Below are 18,875 nucleotides of genomic sequence, written 5' to 3' on the forward strand. Positions count from 1 at the left end.
TTCCATCCTGTCAGTACCGTCTGATCACAATCGCAAACGACATGGAAAACCAATGCCAACACCTGAGAAGTCGACGAACAAACAAGTCGATCAAATGTCTATACGAACCAACTGGTCGTTCGGTCCTTCATATAAAACTGTATAAAGACATTGTTTCTATACTTTTTTGCCGGACATCCTTTTATAAAATCACCAAAGAATTCTTATCAAGGAACTGGCGTCATGACCGCTATGCAATCATACACCAATCTTGATTGTTTTACATTCACACAAACGTTTTGGTGACAGACTGGTTTCGTTTCCCAAACGATCCTCGTTTCACAAAATGTCATGTCTACCTTCTTATCTTCACCATTTGAATCTACTTCACCAACTTTGTTGTTGCCTTTCAAATCAATGGAACTTCTTGGCTGTTCAATCTCATCATCTTTGAGTATGTTTACTAATACTGCAGAGTGTTGCATCGATGAGTTTTGTGATACGTTTAAATCAGTACCTGTTTTTCTATTGTTTTCAATGATATGAGATACCAAGGGTTTCTGTGCTGTCTTCTGGCATAATGTGAATAAAAACAAAGCAATCAATAACACTTCTTTCATGGTGGCAATGTTGTGATGTGTGAATGGTATCAAATAATTCTATGCTCCCAAAGTAAAGTAGTACCGTACTAGTATGGACACTTTCAAGATTTGCCTCTGCTTTCAGAACGTTTTTACTTTCCGAGCCTTCAATCTATATTTTTTTCTTCTTGTCTTCTATGGCAACTTTGTCCTATGATGAAAATTTGTGCTTTTATCTTGACCTTTTATACCAAAAATTCCAAATCATTCTTTTGTCTTCAGTGTCAACCCGTGACGTTCTTAAATAGTTACGTCATAAGTATGCACTTGAAAGTTTTTGAGATGTAGGCAATTTTTTTCAAAGTACTGTAGATATCACTTCAAAATGTACGACCTTGCCTATGACTTTTTTTTGCAAAGTCATGACGTTTTGAATCCAATCTTGCGAAATTCCAAACCATTATTTTTCTTAAAATAATTTTGATCATGACATTTTCATGTGAATTTTGAATTCACTATTTGACCTGGCATATCAAAAAATATTATATTGATCATTTCTTTTGCTTTCGAGACACTTTTACAATGAGAATAAATATGTCATAACTGGGATCAAAATCCCTTCTCTTTTAACACACCCTTGTCTTACATTCCCGGTGGAATTTCTTCCTACAAGCGCGGGGATAAAATTCCTATCAAAAATTCAAATGGGAATGAAATCACAGTCGATTTCCCCGTGTTGCTGAAATTGGAGGGTATTTTGGGTTGGGGGACCCACCGGGTCTGTGACACAGGGTTATTTTAACATCTCTTTAAGAATAGCAAATGCGTTAAACGATGTGGATAAGATAAAAAGTCAAACGAGGACTTTTAAATCTACTCAGAATTCCACTGTGAATTTTGAAATTAGCCGTAGATGTCAGGTTTGTATTACCCCTGCGTGAACCCTGAAAGGTTTAGAACAGATATAGTAGAGGGCATTTTGTAAAATCGCTAGACTGTTTTGTTAGAAGCACTTGTTATACATATTTGGAAAGCTAAGGGGTAGGGGAATCGAAATTACTATGTTTCCAATTTTTTTTCGGACACTATGGTGTGATTTTCGGACAAATATGACGGTCTCAGGCAAAAATCATAGGGTTAAAAATTAACGAAAATTTTAGCTCGAGAAAACGGAGACCTGTTGTATATTTTTGGAAAGCTCTTAAAAAATTAAGATTAGAGATATATTGCAAGTATAGGTGATTTCAGTACCTAACTCGAGATATTGAGCTTCAAAAAGCGCAAAAACTGGACAAAATAGCTGTTTCTGGCTGAAAAGCACGGTTTTCAAGGGTTAATATCTCGAGTTAGGTACAGAAATCACCTATACTTGCAATATATCTCTAATCTTAATTTTTTGAGAGCTTTCCAAAAATATACAACAGGTCTCCGTTTTCTCGAGCTAAAATTTTCGTTAATTTTTAACCCTATGATTTTTGCCTGAGACCATCATATTTGTCCGAAAATCACACCAAAGTGTCCGAAAAAAAATTGGAAACATAGTAATTTCGATTCCCCTACCCCTTAGCTTTCGAAAAATGTATAACAAGTGCTTCTAACAAAACAGTCAAGCGATTCCAAAAAATCGAACAAAATTCCCCCTACTAATATACACTATTCTCGTATTACAAAACATCATTTGGGCCTTGCCTGATTCTACTTAATTTTTTCTCAGGGAAAGTACCACATTAACAATGCGTCATAATATAGCTTAAGGTTTCCAATGACATTGGGAAGTTCAATTACATGACAATGATTCAGAGGTATCATGTTAGATTCAAAGGGCAAGCATATCAGATGTCTTTTATTGAGAAAATAATGATGAAATAATTGTGGAATCAGACCATATATTTAAAAGGTTGAAACACCAGGTTATTGTTGTTGCCGTAATTTTTCTAATTTAAGCACGTATTCTAATTTAACGCTCTTTTTTTGGGAGAAATCGCAATTAATCTTACTCTAACTTTTAAAACGTAGCCCAAATTTTTCATGGTCAACAATATCTAATTGTTAAGCATGACCGAGCATTGGGCATTAAAAGGGCCTTAAAATTTTGTTGTTCCATTTGCAAAAATAACTTCATGAAAAGTTCATGCTGCTAATAAAGAAATAGAAATAGAAATAGAAAGACTTGACACAATTTTGAAAACACGACATTTTTAATAGCGATTAAAAACTCGATTTAAAAGCCATTAACCTGGCTTTAATTTTCTTTGGAACGTGTGTATAGGGTCCCATCTCAACGATTGCTACTCTATCTATCTTTATAGATTATTTAACTGTAAACCTACTCTACGTTGTCCATTATCTAAAATTAGTCGAGCATCTCATACATCAGAATCGTGTGTATAGGGACCTATCTCAACGATTGCTACTCTAGCCTGTCTAATTGATTCATTGTTACTGATACACCATTTCAACCGTAGCCGCCAATTGCCGCGCGGGCATTTTTTGTCCGCTTTATCCTACTAAAACCGTCCCAGTCCTTTTTTGACACAAAAATCTGTCAAAAAAGGATTGGTTCGAGTTCAGGGGATAATTAAATAATTAAGTGGTGCTCACGTAGATTCGTCTAAAATAATCGAGGGTTTTAACACGTTGAAGATCATCGATTATTTTTAAAGTCTTAATCGATTGTATCAATCAAAAAGGTACTTTTGAGTAGTACTAATGTAGTTCATCAAAATTCTCTTTGCTAACTTCATAAGATCAAAGAATTTCGCACCGCTAAACAAGGCTGGTGTTGGGTGAAAAGAAGTTTTTCCGGTAGTGTTCCTTTTCGGTTATATCCATATATTTATTGCATTGTCCCATTTTTTCACAGATACTAACATTTTTCGTCATTCAATCTTGGTAAACTGGAACCCAATTCCCTTGAAGCGTCACTTTTGATAAATTAGCACTTTCAAGGGCGACTTTGATTGATGATTCTCTTTACTAACTTAAAACGATCAAAGAAAATCGTACCGCTTCAAGAGAAAGCGGTTTCCGTAATTTTTTTCCGCAGTATAACTTAAAACAATGTTAAATGTAAAAAAAACTAAAATTGATCCATCTATTTTCCCATTGTCATTTTTGAATACCATGAAAACCTATTCACGATATTGATGACGTAATCTTCTATACGGAAGCATCATAAATAGCACCGGTGTTTTCCACTGATTTTATTATTGAAATTCAAAGTTACTGGCAAACTTTTGGCTTCGGGTGTTGCTGTAAAAAAACATAGTCATAAAAGCCTGTATTAAATACGGGTTTCAAGTGTATCAGCCCGTCAGTGTTCTAGGGTTCTCTATCGAGGATAGAAATTTGGTGACCATCTCCAATATAGAGGTTTCTCCAAGATGTCAACGTCTAAACAACAAACGGCAAGACGTCACAAAAGTATTGAGCTTGGTATCTCTGTGCTCATTATAATCGTTAACACTGTCGAAATTTGTATCCTTAAACGTCAAAGAAGTAAGAAAAATTTGGAAATTGTACTTTTGAGCTTGTCAGTAGCTGACCTTCTTTATGGAATGTTAAACGGCGCATTTCAAATAGTTCAGATTTACGACATGATGAAGTCGAGTTGGACAAGTTTTCATGTTATATTTAATGTCCGGCTATTCTTCATGATGGCTTCCATATTCCATCTTCTTCTCATCGGAGCAGATCGATTGTTCGCAGTTGCCAGGCCTTTTCAACACAATGTTGTTGTCACAAAAAGAAAATTATACTGGTCACTCTTTCTGGTCTGGGTTTTGTCGTTTAGCGGGTTAGGTCTGTTTAAGATTTACGACGAATACCTCTCGTCAAAAGGGCCAGTGACTAAGCCACATAAACCTCCAAGTAGAACACGAGATTCCATGATTTCATATCAAAACATATCTTGGAGAGCTGAAAACGTTTCACAATATAACACTACGCAAAAGTCGAAGAAAACAGATCGAATGGTTAATGACACTCTCTATTCGTTGGGGTCACCATTTGATATCCACAAAGATGGTAAGGAAAGTGGAAGAAGAGCTGACCCACCGCCCTCACCAACCAAAGAAGGAGGGCAACCTCCCCCACCACCCGCACATATACTGAAAAGGATCACTACAAAAGAAAACATCCTTGCTTATTGTCTTATCGTTGCTGCCATCTCTCTTGTTATCATGTATTCCGCTATCATATATTTTGTCCGAAATGCGAAACAAAAACATATCCGACGAAAAGTCAGTTTACTTAGTGTCCTCGTCCCAGCTTGTTTCATCGCTTTCACGTTACAATATGCAGTAATGAGTTTGTCATCCGACGACAAAACATTCTTTTTACCCAATGTTCTCCTGCTGACAAACAGTGCTGCCAACTCCTTGCTCTACTTCTTCAAAGACATTTGTAAGAGAAAAGATAAACGAAGAAAGACACCGCAAAATAAATGTGTAGCAAAAGTCTCAAAAGGAGAAACGACCAAAAAACCAATAGACAAGAAGGCGACTTCTAGTGAACATATTGAACTTCAAGTGACATCTTATTCAGCCCCAAAAGATTGTATCTCAAAAGTTCAAGCTTAAAGATCATCTCAAAGTCATATTAAATTGGGGTGGAACATTTATTTTTATCTGATATTCCAATGGCGTATGGGTGACCGCCCACACTAAAGCTCTAAAGGAGCGTCCCAGTTAAAATTTGATCGACCTTCATAGCAAAGTGTGTTGTAGAAAATTCCCACATCTAGTTTCAGATGACATTTATTATTAACCTTCAAACAAAACCTAAAAAAAACGACCCTCGATATGAATGAATATAACTACGGACATGGTGATAATTTAAGGGGACAAGCTGGAGTTTTTACAAGCTCTTATTTGATTTGGTTGGCCATTAACCAGTAATAAAACAATTTTGTTACTTTTTCTAAAGAATGCGTCATCAAGATGGAATATTAATTTTTTTTACATAGCAGTGTGTATAAAAAATAATCATATAAATAGACAGACTCGAATCCAGTCCCTTTGTTTGTTTTTTATTTATGATTCTGATAGTGTTCACTAAAGGCACTTGTATTTCGTTCATCAGAAAAATCAAGACATTGGCGCAAGTGTTTCTGGGTACGAGATTGGTGGATAGATACCATCCCTGTATCAAAGTACCGATGGTAGTACTACCCAGGAAGTGAAAAGAACAGCCAGAAAAATGATCCCGTCAGTAAAAAAAACGGCTTTTATTTGTTCCCAGTGAGTATATACACACTAAAAATTGTAAGCCTAAGTTTACCCCCATCCAAATTTGTTAAAATAGATTAAACTCCCCAGCTCCCCATATCCTTTCCCTTTCCCTCATGGCTACAAAGAAAGCAAAATATAGATTATTTCTCTTAGTCGAGAACTGGTTCAAGGACAATTTAAAAATCACTGTATCGCTGGGATACAGAGATGTACTTATTTTTAGGTAAAAGAGAAACAAAAACCCTTTGCAAAAATTATAGCTTTCGCAAAATTAAAAAAAAATTGCTGCATCGCCAAAATTGTTTGCTTAATTTATAGGTTTTTTGTTGCTTCCTAAAAATAGGTCAAGCCAAAATTAGTTTTATTGAGGAAAATCGGCCAAAACCTTTTTTAAAAGAAGAGTTGTTAGAAATATTGGAAGGCTGTTCAATTTGTCTCACATTTTTCATTGCGAATCATTGTTAACTTCATCTTTGACCCTATCTCGCCATGGAGATATAAAGAAAAACAGGAGTTGAATGAGTCGGTAATTGATCGTTAAAGTCTTTTGATTTCTTTTATAAAATGTATCAAAAGAAATTCTAAGCTCGCCCGATGAAATAGGACTTTTTAGTAGAACTCAAGTTTGCTCTGAATATTCTAATTATCAGTATTGAAGATTCTAGCCTTTTAATATACGAAAATTAAATAAAACTTCGTCAACGACACAAGTTTATGTTCCATTTCGTTATCCATTCAATTTTGTTTTGAAAAGATATTTTCTCAAGCCAGAAAATGAAAAGTTCTTTATAAGCACACACAATTTCATCCTCAATTTGTAGACTCAAAGTCGCTGGAGAATTTTGGAGGAAAGTATCAAAAATTGAAAAATCTTATTATTTGACGAGGGATTGCTAAGTTTACAGGCCTTTTTTTAGTCCAAATATTTTCTTACACTGATGTTAGAAACGATGAATCTCGTCTCAACTAATTTCCAAAGCTTCAATGAGTCAATAAGATTTTACCAATGGATAAAAGAGCTCATCAAAAATGCACGATATATGAGATTATGAGCATACATACATCGTAACTTTTTTAATCGTAGGGCGAGCTTGGCTACAATAGCATACATCTTCTGTTTCTTTATACCTGCATGGTCTCACTCACTGTCTCACTCGGCGAAAATTTCTCATCAAATGGGGCTAATATCAAAGGTTAAACCGCCCCTCAAGGGAATAAAAATGAAACTAATTGAGTACTCTCGGGTACCTAATAGCCGGGGGGGGGCCGCTAATTAATTTTTCGGAAATTTTCCACCCAGGACATTCTTATTCCAACCCCCCTGCTTATTGATTTTCGGGAAATCTTTTTTGAAAGTTCCCTCTTTTGCCCTAATTCTGCTGTATTAGCCTCTTTTTCGAAAATTTTCCACCCAGGACATCTTTATTCCAACCCCCCCGCTTATTAATTTTCGAGATTTTTTCCAACCCCCTGCTTATTCCAAACCCCCCGGCTATTAGGTACCCGAGAGTAAGGTGATTTCTAATTCTTTTCGTAGCCAAATAATACAAATCTTTACATGTTTCATTGTAGATTATGAAAAAAATATCATTTGTAACAATTTTACAGGCAATATCTCCAGTAGATAGAAGGGGACCGACCCAGAACATGACAACGGGCTGTAAGTAAGAACTTTTCTTTCATTAATAGTTAGTACAAATAAATAAAGTTTATAAAGTGGAATCTCTATAACTCGAACACGCACGAAGAATACAAACCTGTTCTAGTTAACGAAATTTCGAGCTATGGAGTAATATAGCGTTTATAACGTATCGTCATTAAGGGGACAACAAAATTTGTTCGAGTTAAGAAAAAGGAGACCTTCGAGTAATAAAGGTTTAAATTAAAAAAGATTCCTTTGTAAAAAAAAATTGATAATACTGTTGTGCCATCATCACCTCAAATTACGTATTTACCACACCTATGAGGGAAATACAAAAATTCGTAATTATTCGATATCCTTGATGGGATGATGGGCATATAGGGATATATATAGGAGGGTATATGTAGCATTTTTGAAGATTTCGGACTGAACTTTTTGAGTTTAAAGCCTGAAAATATTATCACTATTTTGTGAGTATTTTTATGCAACTTTCTAAGAAATTGGGTATGTTCATGATATTTTGGCTACCTAAGCCTTATGTTCTTATATTGTTTGTTCTTATAAAAATGAACTTGATAACATATTGTTATAATTTTTAACGCAATTCCTACTTTGTTGGCATTCCCATTTTAGTGTAGCACAGTCTTAACAAATTCGAGATAACTTATTTGTCAGATCGCTTCTTTTCACACATCCCTTCAAACTTTTAGTGTGGTGTGCAGAAAACAATGTCGATCTGATCTCAGGTCACATAAAAGTGAAAATCGCCCTAAACAGTTATATAAATATAACTACCTTTATTTAAATGAAATCGCCGAATGTTTGAGGAGCATTACATGTCGGTGGTTTTTCAGGATTGACAGCAGGATCACTAATTTCATCTTCCCCTTTACAAAAATAACAATGTTTGGCTCGGCAATTCCCTTCACATTCAATAATGAATGGTGCAAGATAGCTGTTGTCAATTGTATATCGGCCTTTACTTTTACCTTCGCAGTATTTGTTTTTACAATATTCATAGTGGACTTCTTCTATGTGTGCGGTATATGTGGTATAGCCAGGTAGACAGATTGGGTTTTCAGTTGATGATATAAGCTTGATCTGTTCACCGTAAGGACAATAATAACAATATTCTAATTGGTAATTAGCACCACATTGAACAGCAACGTGAGCGTCGTAAGTTTCGTATTGCCCAGGATCAACTCCATTACAATATTTATAATGATATTTGCAAGGATCTTCTCCTGCTTTTTGTCCTACCGCTGGTGGGTATTCACCTAGGGCTGTTCCAATAACTAAAAAAGAAGAATAAACTGTATAAGTCCTAAAGTTGCAGGGACCGCGGCACCCGGGGGAAGCACCCGGGCCTTGAGCCCGACCACATTTTTTCAAAGTAAAAAAAAAAATTTATCGCTTCCAATCCCTCCACCGTTCTTGAAAGTGCAAATTAAATACGTACACTCTAATTCTTATGTAAAATAATAACCGTACCTCATATAGTCACACGTTTTGACTTTTTAAAAATTGTTATGGCGAAACATCACGCTTTGTACACTATTTAATGCATGTAAAGCTCACAGTACTCCCTTATTGAAGAAACTGCAATCTACCTTCGATTAACTTATAAGCTATAAAGTTTGAAAGAAAATCTCACCGTTTAAAGTTACCAAAAAGGCTAATGAAAACATGAAAAAGTTCATCTTGAATTAATTTGCATTGAAGTCCTTCTTCGATATTGACTGGATGATGTCTTTAGTCGGTTTCAAACTGCACTATTTATACATGTTCCTCCCTTTGTGACGCATCATAGACTTTCGTGGGCGGGAACCATCCGCGTCAAAGCTAGACTGAATTGTAGATGTCTACAAAAACGCCGGAGTGTAGCTTGTATCACTTTCTTCTTGTGTGTCCGGTAATTACGAGCATAAATTCTCCTTTTTTGAAATTATAAGAACTTTGGAATAAGTTTTCGTATTTCCAATAACTTCCAATTTCGATTCAACAAATGCCTCGCTTTGAAACTATTACCAAGGTGATCAAAGCCTTCAAATAAAGAACGAGGTAAGCTCAACTCAACTTTCACTACATAGTTACTTTATGAAACTTGATTTCAGATTTAAGGATAAATCAGAACAAAATGAATAAAGTGTGAAAATAAATCTGAAAAAAAGACTTGGGTGTCTGTTTATCTGGAACCAGAAAAAAAATCAAAAATCGTAGGCGAAAAAAGGATCTTATCATCGTTTCTGCTAGCCTGGATATCCAAGCTCAAAATAAAAAAAAAAGCTACCTCAATATACAAAGTTGTAAAATTATAAAACTTGGTCTCCCTAGTAGACCAAACAAAAGTTAATAAAAAGGAGCCTCACAAGATCTAAAGCCATTCAAAAGATCTAAAGATTACACCAAAGTCCCGTAAATTTTCTATGAAAATGAACTCGTTTCTTCTTTTTCATGATTTCATGTAATATAAGCTGTATATTCACTAGTAAATGGTGGGTTACCCTATTTTTGTTGCAGACTTTCTCCACGGCACATAGATAGGCCCTTACTGCTTTAGCGGAGTGAGCACAAGCAAGCGGACTTAATTCTGATGTGAGAATGCAAATTGCTCTGGGAGATCAGGCTGTAAACCAGAACATAAAATCTCAAAAACTGGACTGGTTTACTGCCAGTAGCGGCCTGGCTGAAATTTCTTGGTGGTGCAAACTATGAAATTGGCGCCCCTGGTATTTTTGTCCTTATTTGCGCCCTCCATTATTAAGTGAAAGTATTATCTATATTCTTACTTTTTAAAACTCTTATCAGAAAAATTACCAGATAATCTTTAAACTTTTACGCCGCTGGGCTTACTTTACTCTCTATTAAAGATCAATGGCTGAAAGAGGCCCCAAAAATTCAGAAGTTGGGAGGAAGGGTTCCTTGTAATTGTGGCGCGGCAGGCAAAAAATTTTGGTGTAAGAAAGGCCAAACAGCTTAAGAGATCTTCTAAAACGGAGAAAGTTAGTCAGTATAAGACCACAAAACCACAGCGAGAATCGACAAGTTTTGATCATTTTGGCAATCTCTCATTTTGGGGGTGAGCATTCTCTTTAACCCCTGGTGGATACACTTTTGATTGAATATTTATAGATGTTTTGAAAAAATTGAGACAAAGGATGCAAGAGGGTAAAATCAAGAAAATAAAGAGCCGCAGGCGAAAAAAATTAACATTGTACTCATAGAAGGCGCTGTAAACGTGCCGAAGGGCGCCAAATTGCCCAATTAAAATTCATAAAGAATTTGGCGCCCCCCCTTAAAAAGCTCTTTTGGCGCCCCTCTCAGATCTTTCTGGGTGGTGCACTGCACACCCTGCACCCCCTGCCAGGCCGCCACTGTTTACTGCCTGGATATCCAGGTTACGTTTGTGCATATTATTGCAAGGCTTTTCATAATTTTTCACACAAAAAAGTGCTTAAGAACGAAAAAAATAAAATGTCGAGAGAGTAATACACACAGAAGGGATTTTTATGATCAACCGAGTCAAAGTTGAGCAAATGATTTCTAAAATATTCACTTGATTCACTTCATTGAAAAGACAGGAAGAGACTTCAATATTTACCACAAGATAATTAACTTATTATTACATTATTAATTAGTCAGATCAAAAACCGTAAACAGGACCCATGATATTCGCCTCTGCTGACTGAGATTTTTTTTGGGACCAAAAAAACAATAAATGTCCTGTGCGTTGGAAACATCTTTCTGTCGAATAGTTTTATGGTTTTATGCACCTAAAGTGAAGTCATAAATGATTATTGAATAACAGAATATTGGCCTCAAAACTAATGAAAAATTGTAATTAGAAGGGAACTTGTTAGGCAAGTCAAACACAATTTTTTAATTTTGGCGACAAAAGTATGCGGACACTATTTACTTTTTGACAATTCATCAACAGTTATTAATGCTATATTCATGTAAAAGCTATTCACAATAGACGATATCGGCTTAACGTGAAAACTTAGATTTAACCTCCGAGAATTCCCCACAATGCTTTGTGCGGAAAAGATTCACCTTGAACTTTTTTCCTCTCAAAGCATTGTGGGCAATTCCCGGAAGTCAAATCTGAGTTTTCACGTTAAGCCGATATCGTCTATTGGAAAGATATTTCAAAGGAGAATAACCTTAAAGATGAACAAAATTCTTTTATCTAAACTTTGGCAAGCGGTAATCTTTGAGAATTTTGTCAAATTTCGCATAAATTGATTCTCGCCAAAGAAAGTTCCTATCCTAAATTAATTGATTACTTTTTAAAAATTAACCCTAATTTTGTGCTATTAAAAATCAATCTACGTTGCCACTCGCCAAAATTAACCTTAAAATACAGTTCGCCAAAATTGGTTCCCTTTAAATAGGTCAATAAAATAGTTATGACAATTGATAGTTGATTTTTTGTTTTCAATTTTATTATTCAAATGAGTTCAAATTAAAAATAGAATAATTAATTATAAACAATTAAAAACCTAAAAAAGGGTGTTGTGGTAATCCCAAAAAAACTAAGAAATTATATAAAAATCATAAATTATAAATCTGCCCCGTGCGGGCCTCGAGTTATAGGGACTCAACTGTAATCCCATAGCAGTGCCGTAGGAAGCATTTTCATATTGGGGGGTTGAAGTTTAGTGACACCTCGAGGGCCAACCATGGTTTGGCCCGAGGGGGGAAATTTTGAAAATTTGAGCTCTAGATTGCTTAAAAATACACTCAAATATTGCACATAAAGACAATTATGACAAATTAATAAAGAAAAACTTTGCATTTTGCAAAATTACCATTTTTGAAAAAATTATTGGGGGCATAGCCCCCTTCCCCCCTCCCCAGTTGCTACAGCACTGCATAGTGTTACTCGAGTGTTACTATCTGTCACTTTTTATATATGTGATTGAAACTGATTCCAGTTGTTCAAAAAGCACTCGTGAGAAAGCGTTGTAGATTTTTATTAGTTTTAGATTAATAAATCCTTACAAACGGGAATCTTAACGGTTCGTCTAACAGAGAGATTCGAGAATTATAGAAAGTATTTAAAGAGGGTTTCTCCTTGACGGGGGCTGGAAACCAGTTCGAATTATAAACAGATTCGAATAATAGAAGTTCGAATAAATGAGAAATGACTGTATGTCACAGTTTCACAAGCTGGATGTTGCCATTGTTGTATCATTTGTCCGGTGTGTCATGCGATTAACACGTCCAATATTACCAGATCTCCTCCAGAAAAGTCTTTCAAAATCAGCTCTGAATTCGCGATCTCTCCAAAGATATATGAATGGATTGCAACAAGAGTTTGATAGTCCAACATAACTCATTATATAATATGTGTAACTTAGAAAATCCGCTGATATGACTTTAGGTTTTGCAGCCTGTATCAGTGAAAGAACAACGAAGAAAAGGGTAGGAACGTAAAACGCCAGATAAAAAGCAATCAAATTGAGTACCTTTCTAGCTAAGCGATGTGCTCTTTTATGTCTCCTTTTTGTTTTCGCATCATTGTTAGTGTTTGAAATTTCTCTTATACGCGCTTCGCTTTGTTGAAAAGCTTTCCAAACGAAATAATAACAAGTACACAAGGTGATTACTGATCCAATGATGATTAACGGACTTCCAAAATAGTAAACTAGGGGTTCAGCAAGGCAGAATGACGAAAACGCGAGCATGAGTACACCATATAAACTCACAACGCTGTATATTTTACAGTCTGTTAGGATCTCGTCATAGCGTGCATATTTGGTAAGGGCAATATATCTGTCATACGAAATAAAAGATACTGAGCAAGTCGAACAACCTGTCAACCATATGCTCGCAAATACATAAGCAAGAAAAATGGGTGTACACCGCAAATCTTTCAAGTTTAAAATCAATGCGGCCAAAGGAAAGCACACAAAACCAACTAAACAATCACTGATTGCCAATGATGTTAAAATCTTATTTGATTTTGAAGATCTTTGAGAACGTTGGAATAAGATGACAAGAGAAATTGTGTTTCCTACAGATGCAACGATAGCTGAAAGAATGTATATGACGGAGGCAATCAATTTTGCAGCTGGTACAAGGTCTTTGAAGGGTAATTCACAAGTCATGTTGGGGTTAAAAGATATCAGCTACACTGCTCCTTTACAACAAAAGGATCCCTAAGATCTAAATTATGCTTTTCGGTGACTTTATTGACTGCAAATGAAACGATGTTGTTATCATCCCATCTCTTTCAAGACTTCGCATACGATCAAAGCTAATGTAATATTGTAATCGATTTTCCTCCGAAAGGTTAAAAAGCATAATTAATGAAAAGTGAAAATTTAAAAGGCCGAACCTAATTTTGCAGCCTATGAAAAGCTTTGGAAGAAATATATTGTACTCAATATTACGCCTTTCCTTTAGCTAGCAGGTTGTTTTTCATTTCAAAGGTTTCTTCTTCTTTAATTGTTTTCTCTAATGTAACTATTTCAACTTTTTTAACTTCATTTTTCTTTATTTACGCCTGCATAATTTATTTTTTATACAGATTTAACCAGGCCGCTTATCAGCGCCATCCAGTCTATCAAAAAGCTACAAGTGGCCCCCGGGCTATGTTAAACGTAGCCATTGACTTCCAAAGCCGAAAGGATAGACACAGGCTTCACTTTTTCTTCTTAAAACCCTATTCAACCTAGGCTTTTAGGGGCGGTTCAGAACTAGGAGGGGGGGGGGGCTTTTCCTGTACCACTTCTCAACTTTTGATCTAGTGGGTCTTTTTGGATGAAATTTGGCACACAAGATCCTTGTCACGTAAGGTAAATTTTGACAAAAAATTTTTTTGATGACGTCACTCGTCATTCCCAAAGTGAGCAAAAACCAAAAATTTCCTTTGTTCTTATAAATTGCTATTGTATTCTAACAAAAGCTTTAGAAAAAAATTGCCTGAGTTTAAAATGCTTATTTTATCCTAAATATTCAATAAATTACGGTTTAAACGATATATTTGACATTAAAAATCAATTTGTATTGGGAAAAGTCGAGGGAAAAGTGGCAATATTTTTGACACCTTACTGCCAGAAATGTCATCATGCTCAAGGTGTGAAATCTTTTAGGTCTCAAATTTTTTTTTATTTTGAAGCTAAATAAAAGTTAGGAATTTACAGAAAATTTCACGGCAAAAGCTCTATTATTACAGGAGCTATTACCAATAGTTTGACCTCCGAACAGAAAGAGGAACTGGAACTGATCGTGATTATACAACGTATTTTACAATTGTCTTGTGTTGAATCTTTTCGGGTGTTTCCATGCAGTGTTGAGTCTTTCTTTGAAGACTTTGACTGTCTTTGCTTCAGCGACATCTTTTGGCAATTTATTCCAGGTTGGTATAGTTCGATAAAAGAAGGAATTCGTTTGTACACCACGGAGTCCATCGCTTCCAAAGTTTGGAATCATCTCAAAGTTGTGCCTTCTGTTTGGTCGCGTTCGACGGGCTATCTTGTTTGGGATGGTATCTTTTTCGTAATGGTTGATTTGCTTGTAAAGTTGGACCATGTCACAAAAGTGTCTTCTAAACTCGAGTGAACAAGTTTTGTTGCCCGTCTTTGTACTCCTTCAATCAGATTTACGTGTTTACGTAGAAACGGAGACCATACTGACTGAGCGTACTCCAGATGCGGGCGAACAAACGTACAATACAATGTTCTAAATGTACTTGTACTCATGTTTACAAATCCTCGATTGATTATGCCAAGTATCGCGTTTGCTTTTTTGACTTGCTTTGCAATGTGTTCTTCAAATGTAAGTTCTGAGTCAATGAGGATTCCAAGATCTTTTTCTTCAAAGACGTGTTCCAATTGGCGTCCATCTAGGGAATATGGATGAGCATGTTTGATGTTTCCAATCTTTCCCAGCGTCAGAACGTGACACTTTTCAGGATGGAATTGTAATAGCCAGTCTTTCGACCATTCTACAAGTGTGTCTATATCATTCTGAAGGGAAACAGAGTCTTCGATGCAGTTGACTTCTTTGAAGATTTTGGTATCATCAGCAAACAGTAGGATCAATGAGATGACCTTTTCAGGAAGATCATTGATGTATAGCACGAACAGTATTGGTCCCGTTACACTACCCTGTGGAATACCACTCACTGCAGGGCCCTGTAGTCGAGAAGGACTGGTTTCACTTTTACTGATTGTGTTCGACCTAAAAGAAATGACGTTATCCATTTTAAGATTGAACCGTTGATGCCATATGCTGATAGTTTCTTGCATAGTCGACGGTGGGGTAGAGTGTCGAAAGCCTTAGCAAAATCGAAGTAGATACTATCAACAACGTTTCCTTTCGAGATGCTCTCATAACATTTATCCAGATAGTACAAAAGCTGTGTCACGGTTGAACGGTTGTTAATGAAGCCATATTGTTTGTTCGACAAAAGATTATGATCGGAAAGGTGCTTCATGATGTGTTTCCTCAGTATTGATTCCATTAATTTGCACACTACCGATGTCAAACTAACAGGTCGATAATTGACTGCCAAATTCTGAGGTCCCTTGTTTTTGTAGATAGGTGTGACATGTGCCACCTTCCAATCTCGTGGCAATGAGCCTTCAACTAAAGATTTGTTCATGATTACAGCTAAGGGTAGAGAAAGATAGTCAGATAATTCCGCTAGTATCCTAGGGTGTATCTCGTCTGGACCGAATGACTTATTATGGTTGAGCTCTTTCAATTGATTCTGTACCATCTCCTCAGAGATATGAATATCTCCGATGGATGAATCAGTTCTCTTTTCAAATGCAGGAAGCTCACCTACTGCTTCTTTTGTGAATACACTGCAGAACTGTCGTTGAAGTATATTGGCTTTTTCGTGATCTTCATGCTTTAACGATGTTTTGACATTTGGTGATTCAAGTGGTGATGAAACTGTACCTTAAGTGGATTAATTTTCGCGTGGACAAAATTTCGCGAATGGAAGATTGAAAATTTTCGCGTGGACTAAATTTCGCGATTTGGCCTGTTTTTTACCTAATTTCTTTCATTTTCCTAGGGGTTTTGGCAAAAATTGCAATTCTAAAAATTTCGCGTGGACAAAATTTCGCGAAAATTGCCAAAATACGCGAAAATCGCGAAAATTAATCCACGCGAAAATTAATCCACTTAAGGTACTAGAAGATTTCATCTTGTTACGCACATGTGACCAGAAGATCTTCGGTTTGGTCTTTGCGTTATCACAAATTCTTTGTTCGTAGTTCCTGTGAGCTCGTCTCATCAATTTGTTCACTCTGTTTCTTACACGGGTGTATTTTGCTCGATTGTATTCTTTTTCTTCGGGCGATGATTTCATCCATTTCCGATGGAGGCGTCTCTTCTCTGCTATTTCTTTCCGAAGTTGAACTCCAATAGGCATTTTACCTTTCTTCTTCCAGTTTTGACCACCGATAATCTTTATGGGTACAAAACGGTTTCCTATATCCAAATTCTTCTTTCGGAAAAGCTGCCAAAGCTCCTCGGTTGACTTAGAATTAGCCATCTCGGGAAATTGCTTGTACCAATCATCAGAGTTGAGATCTTGTTTCATTGCTTCAAAGTCTGCGTCCTCGTACTTGTATCTTTCTGATTTAGGTTTCAATACAGCATCACATTTGATACTGAAGGTCAAGCAACTATGATCGCTTAAACACAAAGGACTGAGATACTCTAGACATAGAGCTTGGTTAGCTTTACCTGTTAGAATGAGATCGATCAAAGATATGGGTCGTCAGTCCCACGGCATCTAGTTGGTTCGTCTACACTTTGGTGGAGAAAGGAGTCGCGAAGGGCTTCAAGAAAGTTTTCTTCTTTACTTTCCTCGAGATGTGGCGTCGTCCAATTTTTCCAATTGATTGTTGGGAAGTTAAAGTCCCCGACAAAGCATTTATGAGAGTATTTGTTGCTTGATGCGATATCTTTGATTACATGATTCAACTTGTTGCTATTTTCAGCTGACGTGTCATTGTTCGTAGGGGAGCGATAGATACAGGAGAAGACCAGGAGATCGTTTCCGGAAAGACGAATTTCGATTGTGGATGCTTCATTGAAATTGACTTGGTTCATTGACTGGTTGACATCGGTGACCAAATGTTTGATCGATGAATGAGCAAGAATAATTATCCCGCGACCTTTTAAATGACCAATTATTATTATGATTATTATTACGAATATTTATACAGGATATACACCTCAGTTATATAAATATACTGTTTTCCATCGGACCCTGTAAATATGAAATATAACTATATATAAATATAAAATAAATATTAAAAATGCCATAAAAAGATTTCTTAAAAACATTCATTTTAAAATCATTTTAAAAGATTTAGAATAATTAAGAATTCTACAGCGTGCCTCATAAAGTTCACGAGAAACAATAGATTAAGAACTATTGTTTGAACTAGCCATAGCTTTCACTAACTGCCACCCCCTAATTAATACAAATGCTTGTAAAAACTAATTAATGCTAATTAAGGCTTTTTAATGCTTTATAGCAAAAGTTTGGAAGTGATTTGGAATAGTTAGAATGATTCTTCTCAGCATTTTCTTTGAGATATCAATGAATAAGCTAACATAAATGAAACATTTTTTTTCTAAAAATATGAATTACTTTTTACAAAGAATAAAATACGAATCTTAAAACATTCATTAGGAAAAGTGTCCAGGTAGAATCAATTACAGACAGTTACAGATTTGTTTTTTGTTTTTGTGTTTTTGTGTATACTAAACCAGTCAAAAGACATGCAACTATATTTATTTCAACCAATTTGAAATATATAGGTATAAATGAAACATAGTAGAACCAAACAGTATAAGAAATGCTATGAGCCAGAAACATAACGAGCAGGAACCAAAAATTGACAGGTAATCAACGTACTTAGGAGTTTTTCCAACTGTTTAACAAAGGATATCGTGATCCAAAATTTTTTACATTAAATGGATTTACCAGTAATCTAGAAGCTATAACAGCGTTGTGTAAAGGATGGAAGATGATAGGACGTAACGTGGTAATAGTATCAGTAACGAGGCAATATTGATGAGCAGGAAGCAGGTATTAAACAGGAAATAGCGTACATTCAGGACTTTTTCCAACGGCATGATAAGGGATCTCACGGACAAAATTGTTTACATTAAAAAGATATGCCAGTTATCTTGCAGTTGTAACAGCAATATCGTGGTAATAGTAGCAGTAACGAGGTAATATTGCGTTGTCAAGGTAAACGAATCCTCATTCATAAAAAGCTTAAAGGGAAAATAAGAAACATGAAATTAGATGATATGGTGAGTGTACTGAAATTTCCTCAAAAATAGTTCACCAAAAGTTTCTTTCAATCTTTGATAATAATTTCCCAAATAGTGCCTGGTAAGTATCAACAAGAACACAGACCTGTGTTGAACATAAAAGATTAATAAAACCATAGTATA

The 18,875-nt window shown here is 35.8% G+C and overlaps 3 protein-coding genes across 3 annotated transcripts; all 3 read right to left on the reverse strand.

The window, feature by feature from the left end:
• Positions 1–7,335: 7,335 nt before the first annotated feature.
• Positions 7,336–9,298, reverse strand: LOC136800426 (uncharacterized). The gene is made up of 3 exons (XM_067057083.1): positions 9,088–9,298; positions 8,229–8,728; positions 7,336–7,751 (listed from the first exon to the last, which is right to left on the reverse strand). The coding sequence occupies exons 1-2, from the start codon at positions 9,131–9,133 to the stop codon at positions 8,235–8,237; spliced, it is 540 nt and encodes a 179-aa protein (XP_066913184.1). The 5' UTR covers positions 9,134–9,298; the 3' UTR covers positions 7,336–7,751; positions 8,229–8,234.
• Positions 9,299–12,598: 3,300 nt separating this feature from the next.
• On the reverse strand, positions 12,599–13,546 carry LOC136800490 (histamine H2 receptor-like). Its single transcript, XM_067057147.1, has one exon. The coding sequence runs from the start codon at positions 13,544–13,546 to the stop codon at positions 12,599–12,601; it is 948 nt and encodes a 315-aa protein (XP_066913248.1).
• A 1,365-nt stretch (positions 13,547–14,911) lies between these two features.
• Positions 14,912–17,513, reverse strand: LOC136800491 (uncharacterized). The gene is made up of 4 exons (XM_067057148.1): positions 17,264–17,513; positions 16,714–17,144; positions 15,937–16,299; positions 14,912–15,577 (listed from the first exon to the last, which is right to left on the reverse strand). The coding sequence occupies exons 1-4, from the start codon at positions 17,511–17,513 to the stop codon at positions 14,912–14,914; spliced, it is 1,710 nt and encodes a 569-aa protein (XP_066913249.1).
• Positions 17,514–18,875: the final 1,362 nt, after the last annotated feature.

The sequence above is a fragment of the Clytia hemisphaerica genome, unplaced genomic scaffold, assembly GCF_902728285.1.
Source record: "Clytia hemisphaerica strain Z4C2 unplaced genomic scaffold, Clytia hemisphaerica genome assembly, whole genome shotgun sequence".
In the NCBI taxonomy this organism is placed as follows: domain Eukaryota; kingdom Metazoa; phylum Cnidaria; class Hydrozoa; order Leptothecata; family Clytiidae; genus Clytia; species Clytia hemisphaerica.

Excerpts from the sequence above, each read along its gene's own strand:
- LOC136800426 (XM_067057083.1), bottom strand. The coding sequence starts at position 9,133 with ATGAACTTTTTCATGTTTTCATTAGCCTTTTTGGTAACTTTAAACG. Across the intron at positions 8,729-9,087 it reads CTTTTTGGTAACTTTAAACG|TTATTGGAACAGCCCTAGGT; the intron begins GTGAGATTTTCT and ends CTTCTTTTTTAG.
- LOC136800490 (XM_067057147.1), bottom strand. The coding sequence starts at position 13,546 with ATGACTTGTGAATTACCCTTCAAAGACCTTGTACCAGCTGCAAAATTG.
- LOC136800491 (XM_067057148.1), bottom strand. The coding sequence starts at position 17,513 with ATGAACCAAGTCAATTTCAATGAAGCATCCACAATCGAAATTCGTCTT. Across the intron at positions 17,145-17,263 it reads GACGCCACATCTCGAGGAAA|GTAAAGCTAACCAAGCTCTA; the intron begins GTAAAGAAGAAA and ends TCATTCTAACAG. Across the intron at positions 16,300-16,713 it reads ATCGAGCAAAATACACCCGT|CATGAAGATCACGAAAAAGC; the intron begins GTAAGAAACAGA and ends ACATCGTTAAAG.